General features: G+C 36.0%; 1 protein-coding gene across 2 annotated transcripts in view; it reads right to left on the bottom strand.

The window, feature by feature from the left end:
* The window catches only part of SLC38A9 (solute carrier family 38, member 9), a 92,392-nt gene that overhangs the window by 44,845 nt on the left and 41,535 nt on the right, over positions 1-6,012 (bottom strand). For both annotated transcript variants that reach the window (XM_011942925.1, XM_011942926.1), the window contains 3 exons: positions 5,771-5,892; positions 5,571-5,634; positions 5,242-5,335 (listed from right to left, as the gene is read on the bottom strand). In XM_011942925.1, the coding sequence (XP_011798315.1) occupies positions 5,242-5,335; positions 5,571-5,630 (154 nt within the window). In that variant the 5' untranslated portion in view covers positions 5,631-5,634; positions 5,771-5,892. Of the gene's footprint in view, positions 1-5,241; positions 5,336-5,570; positions 5,635-5,770; positions 5,893-6,012 lie in introns of those variants that run through there.

The following is a 6,012-nucleotide window of genomic DNA, read 5'->3' as shown; positions in this document are numbered from 1 at the left end:
CTGATTAGTGAATTAAAAAATTCTTTTTCAAATATAGAAAATCTAACTAAAAAAGCAAGAGTTTAAAAATCCAAAATAATTTGGGATTTTCAGAAAACGAGTGTGGATGTATACACACATTCATTAAGAATGGCTATATCATTGTTAATTTTACATCACTGTTTACATACTCTGACTTGCTAGACTCACCTCAGTGTCAGTTAACAAACGGCATTCAACTTTGGTGCACATGCTGACTCTATTTCCAGGCAAACAATATACATTCAAGTATAAACGTGCTCAGCTGAGATCTCGGGGGTTTGTTTCCAAGAGCAGAGCCTCTAGAAGGTCTCCACTAGACCCAGAGATACTGGATTACCTCTACTTCTCCAAGGGCTTAAGTAATTCCATTATGCAACTAAGACTTTACCACAACCACTGATGTCAAGGCCTAAGGGGAAAAAGCCAAAAAACATTGGGAAAAAAATTACCCTACCCAGGACATTTTGGAAATCCCTATTTTGGCCATGCAAGAGGAAATCTTAATATTTATTTCACATAGCTATTGTTTAGGCTTAAGAGATAGCTACATTCCAGTGATGCCCAATCACTGGTCCTTATTAAATGTCAATGAATGTTGGTTCTCTTCTTTTTATTAATAATACTAATTTTAAAATCCTATTTTCTCCCAGAATGTTCTCATTTTCAGTTAAACTTGCAAGTTTCTGAATATCTCATATGTGGTAGTTTTTATAAGCTACCAAATTATTTACATATTTTTTATCCTAAAATAGTAATACAGATTTTTAGAAGATCAGGGTCAACAAACTCTGGCCCATAGGCCAAATCTGGCTTCAACCTGATTATTATATAGCCTCTTTCCTGAGAATGGTTTTTATAATTTTATAAATTTTTAATTTATAATTTTGATGATCATAAAATGAAGAATATCATGTGACAGTATGTGACTTCAAACTCTAAGACATTTAGTATCTGGCCGTTTGACTCCTGGTTTTGATCAATAAAAGAATAATGCTAAATAAGAAACTACTATATTTATGTATGTACATATTTCAGTTTCCCTTTTTTTTTTTTTTAAGAGATGGAGTCACATGGCTGGGCACAGTGGCTCACGCCTGTAATCCCAGCACTTTGGGAGGCCAAGGTGGGTGGGTCACGAGGTCAAGAGTTCAAGACCAGCCTGGCCAACATGGTGAAACCCGTCTCTACTCAAAATACAAAAATTAGCCAGGCGTGGTGGCACACACCAGTAATCTCAGCTACTTGGGAGGCTGAGGCAGGAGAACGGCTTGAACCCAGGAGGCAGAGGTTGTGGTGAGCCGAGATCGCACCACTGCACTCCAGCCTGGGTGATAGAGCGACACACCATCTAAAAAAAAAAAAAAAGAAAAAAAGAGATGGGTCACACTCTCTTGCTCAGGAGAATGCAGTGGCACAATCACAGCTCACTGCATCCTCAAGCGATCCATCCTGGGCTCAAGGGATCCTCCTGTCTTAGCCTCCCAAGTAGCTGGAACTATAGGTGCGAGCCATCACACCTGGCTAATTGAAAAAAATTTTTTTTGTAGAGACAGGGTTTCACCATCTTCTCCAGGCTGGTCTTGAACTCCTGGGCTCAAGTGATCCTCTTGCCTTGGCCTCCCAAAATGCTGAGATTACAGGCATGAGTTACTGTGCTCAGCCAGTTTCTCATTCTTGTAGAAAATTTCTAAAAAAACTATTTCCCTTATAGCTTCAAAGTTAAAAATTGACCACACTAAGCAGAACTTGTTATTATTTGCTATTAGTCAATGGCCTAACCTGCCATTTCAAAAGTAATTTATCCTCCTCAGAGATTTGGGGAATGGGGATCAGGGGAATTTTCCAAAAAAATCTCCAGGTTGTTGTCAACATAGAAAGATTGTTTCAAATTTAGATAAGAATAAACTGGCTTGAGATGTAGGAAGTGTATTAATTACTGTCTTTGACTTTGCATGATGCTGTCCTTGAAATACAGTCAGAAAAAAGTTCAATCACTGGGAGGTGCCCTGGCTTATATTGTTCACTGTTCATTTCAACTGAATTTTAGACTATTAGTAATGTTTTGTCTCTTACCAGTGCCTTGTCTGCAGGAGTGGTGAGCCGGCTGTAGTAATGAATTCTCTTGTTCATGGCGGAGGCATGGTCACTAACCCTCTGAATGACATGATTCACATTCACGATGTTTGTGGGCTCTATATAGAAAGGCCTACAGAAGGGAATATACACTTGACAAAAAGTATTCAGCCAAAAATTCTGGAAGTCAGCCTTTGAAGAAAATAACTGCTTGTCCTACATTAGTAATGGGATGCACAAAGGCAAGGCATTGACTTCTCACTTTTGGTGGAAAAAGAAAATGTCACAAAAGAAGTATTATCCTATCCACAGAATAAAGCTTTTGTCTCATAACACTTTTACTTTAAGCACACTTTTTTAATCTTCAGGAATTTAGCATCAGAGAAGGCAAAACAGAAAGAACTTAAAACAGTTATTAAAAAGAAATATAGCAGCTATCAGTTTCCAACAATGAAACTTAAGACAGCTTTGAATAGTCTCTCAAAAAAGCTTTTGGCACTAAATCAGAGAAATTATGGACTAAAATGTCCCTCTCCTGAAGAGTCTCTACTCCTTCCTTATGGGCCAAAGCTATTTCCTATGATAAACAGAATTCTTATTCCTTGGTTCATGTATTAAGGATTAGTGACCTCAACTATCAGATCCCCTTATGAGACTTATCCAAATCAGTATAAAATAGAACATCAGGACAATGGAAATATTTTGCCTCATTCTACTTCTTGTGGATTTTAGTAATATACCCTCTTATTTATATATATGCTTCCTTTCCACGACTGCATCCTAATCAACTGCAGATTTTGGTGTTCAATCATCCTTTTCAGTCACCAACCTCTTCGGTTTCTTTCTGAAACTCCCTCATTTTCTTCTGAAGTTTCCAGTAATATACTATCCAAAATGAAAAGACCAGGCAGAGTTTTATGAAAAGACTGTATCTTTTCATAAAAGATTCTTAGACTCCTTGAAGTCACAAGTGACACTGTGCCCCAAATTGTACATAATTTGCCATTTCAGGCACAGATCCAAATAAAGAAGAAAAAAAATCCAGATTTATCATTGGTTCCACATAACTCCTTTATACCTACAGTTCTGAAAGAAACTTAAAATGTAGTAATATATGGCAATCATTTCTGGAGATACTGTTAACCTAATCTTTTTTTTTTTTTTTTTTTTTTTTTTTGCTGCATTGACAATATCTCCAAAAAAACTGATTAATTTTGAACATTTCTATGTTTTCTTGACTTTAATGAAAACTGCTTTAAAATTTTATAATTTTAGAATGGTGCTGGTACTTGTCTGGGAATAAATAGAATTTGTTATTTTTAAGTAGTGCTTTTCACTTAGAGTTTTAATCAGAAACAGGTGCTGAATTCTATTAAGTACCTTTTTGATATCTATTGATGCAATTATCAATTTTCCTTTAATTTGTTAATGTAGTGAATTATGTTGGATTTCTTAATAATGAAACATCCTTGCATTACTGGAATAAACCTTATCTTAGCCACAGGATATTCTTTTGATACGCTGTTGGATTCTATATGATAATGTTTTACAAATAAATTTTACATCTATATATTATTTTCTTTATTTTTGGTCATGTCAGGCTTTGTGTTATGGATGTGTGGACTTTGTAAACTGAATTGGTGGAAGATTTTTATTTTATTTTATTTTATTTTGAGACAGAGTCTCACTCCATCACCCAGGCTAAAGTACAGTGGCACAATCTTGGCTCACTGCAACCTCCACTTCCTGGGTTCAAGCAATTCTTGGGCCTCAGCCTCTCTTCTTTTTAAATGGTGTGGAATAATTTAATAACATGGGAGTTAACCATTATACAGCCAATAATCCCAGCATTTTGGGAGGCTGAGGTGAGCAGATCACTTGAACCCAGTAGTTCGAGACCAACCTGAGCAAGATGGTGAAACCCTGTCTCTATGAAAAACACAAAAAATTAACCAGGCATGATGGCATGCACCTGTAGTTCCAGCTACCCGGGAGGCTAAGGTGGGAGAATCACCTGTGCCCGGGAGGTCCGGGCAGCAGTGAGCTGTGACAGCGCTGCTGCATTCTAGCCTGGGTGACAGAGTGAGACCCTGTCTCAAAAAGAAAAAAAAAGAAAAGAAAGAAAAGAAAAGAAAAAAGTTATAGAGAGAACTCTGTGGGGGCTCTGTTCCAATTTTAAATTAGATGCTGAATTAGATAAGATATGAACTTACTGTACATGTTTAAAGAAGTCTTCCAAGTTTAGCCACAATTTGCCTTAGAAACCAGAGGCTAAAATTATCTCCTTTTACCATTTAGAAACCAGAATGAATCTTCCCTCAAGACTTTTTTATTCTTTTTTTTTTTCTTTCTTTTAAGATGGAGTATTGCTACAGTGCCAAGGCTGGTCTCAAACTCCTGGACTAAAGTGATCTTCCCACCTATGCCTGCTGAGTTGCTGGGACTACAGGCACACACTACCAGGTCTGGCTTTTCAAGACTTTTAAACAAATACTCGCCCAGTGACTAACACTACTAGATCTGGTTAACATAAAGAAGAAAGCTGCTTAGTAGGCACAGAAAAAAACTGGAGGCAAAGTCTGATCTGTTGATTCATACTTGCTAAGATTGAATGAAATAATGCATGTTTGTTTAGGTCCTAGACTACTTTAAAACAACCTAAAAAATATATTTCCCTGATCCAGAATATGTAGATAAGAGTAGAGTAAGGTGTTCACACAACTTCAAATATTCATTACTAGAGAGTTGCTTACATTTTCATATTTAGGAGATTCTAACATTTAGATCTTTTGGTACGAATAGGTAAAAACAAGTCACCATTAACTGACAGGAAGCATAGAATTCTCAATTTAGTTCTGGCAAAGACATTATTTTATAAATATGAGTTTTTAAATGATTCTTATGAAGAATCTAGCACCACAGTGAATGCTCTCTGCAAGTAACTCCCAGCTTCTCTGAATTTCAAAGGCAGCCACTAATATATTATTAACAAATTCAATTTAGCTGAAAGCGATGAATTACAGAAGTAAATCTTTAGGTACAAAGTAGACAGTTGACACACATGTGGCATATACACACTAGTGACCTGCCTCAAAGGGAAATGCTTATTAATACCCATAATCTATTGTCACTGTGTCAAATTCTTACACATCATAGTCCGTGATTTCACTACTCGGTAGCAGCAATAAAGTGTTAAAAGGCCCATCAGTATGATGACACACATTCCAGTAGTAAATCCAGCCTGTTTAAAAATAAAAGTATAAAACAGCATATATCATCATGTAAGCATAAATTCATATGCAATTATTTTACCCTAAACAATCATGGTAAAAACTTGACAACTCATGAAAAACTAAATATAACCATCTATTTTCTTTCATGAATTTTATGTAGATTCATTAAAACCTCTGTTATAAAACTTGCAATATAAAGAGAAAATCATTTAGGCAAAAAGTGTGCTGAAAAATTAGTATTACCTGTTTTATGCCCCAAGGAATGCTTAGTATAGATGTTCCCATCATGGTATTCCAAATCATAAAACTGAAAACACAGAGTAATAATAGCAGTAAAAAAAATGGAGTTTGACTCTTCACATATTTTAATTGAGACAAAAAATAACCAGTAATTTTCATTCATATACAGTTTAAGTCATGCTCCAAAAAGCCATTTTACTCACATGGTTACTAAACTGGTGTTTTTACCGTATCCTTCAGTGTAACTTTGAAGTTTATAAGCAGAGCCCAATGGGCTATACACATAGCACTCTTCTGGACCTGGAACTACATGGTCTGGGGCAATCTGGTAAAAAGGAAACATAGAGAAATGTCAGAACCAGGAAATGCAAAATGGGATATTTTCTACACATCAGATCACCTCACTCTAGACACTTTTTTTGTTTGTTTTTTTGAATGGAGTCTT

Source organism: Colobus angolensis, unplaced genomic scaffold (genome assembly GCF_000951035.1).
Source record: "Colobus angolensis palliatus isolate OR3802 unplaced genomic scaffold, Cang.pa_1.0 Scaffold212, whole genome shotgun sequence".
Taxonomy (NCBI): Eukaryota; Metazoa; Chordata; class Mammalia; order Primates; family Cercopithecidae; genus Colobus; species Colobus angolensis.
Note: the sequence above shows the minus strand (reverse complement) of the source record. Positions and strands in the feature narration are given on the sequence as shown.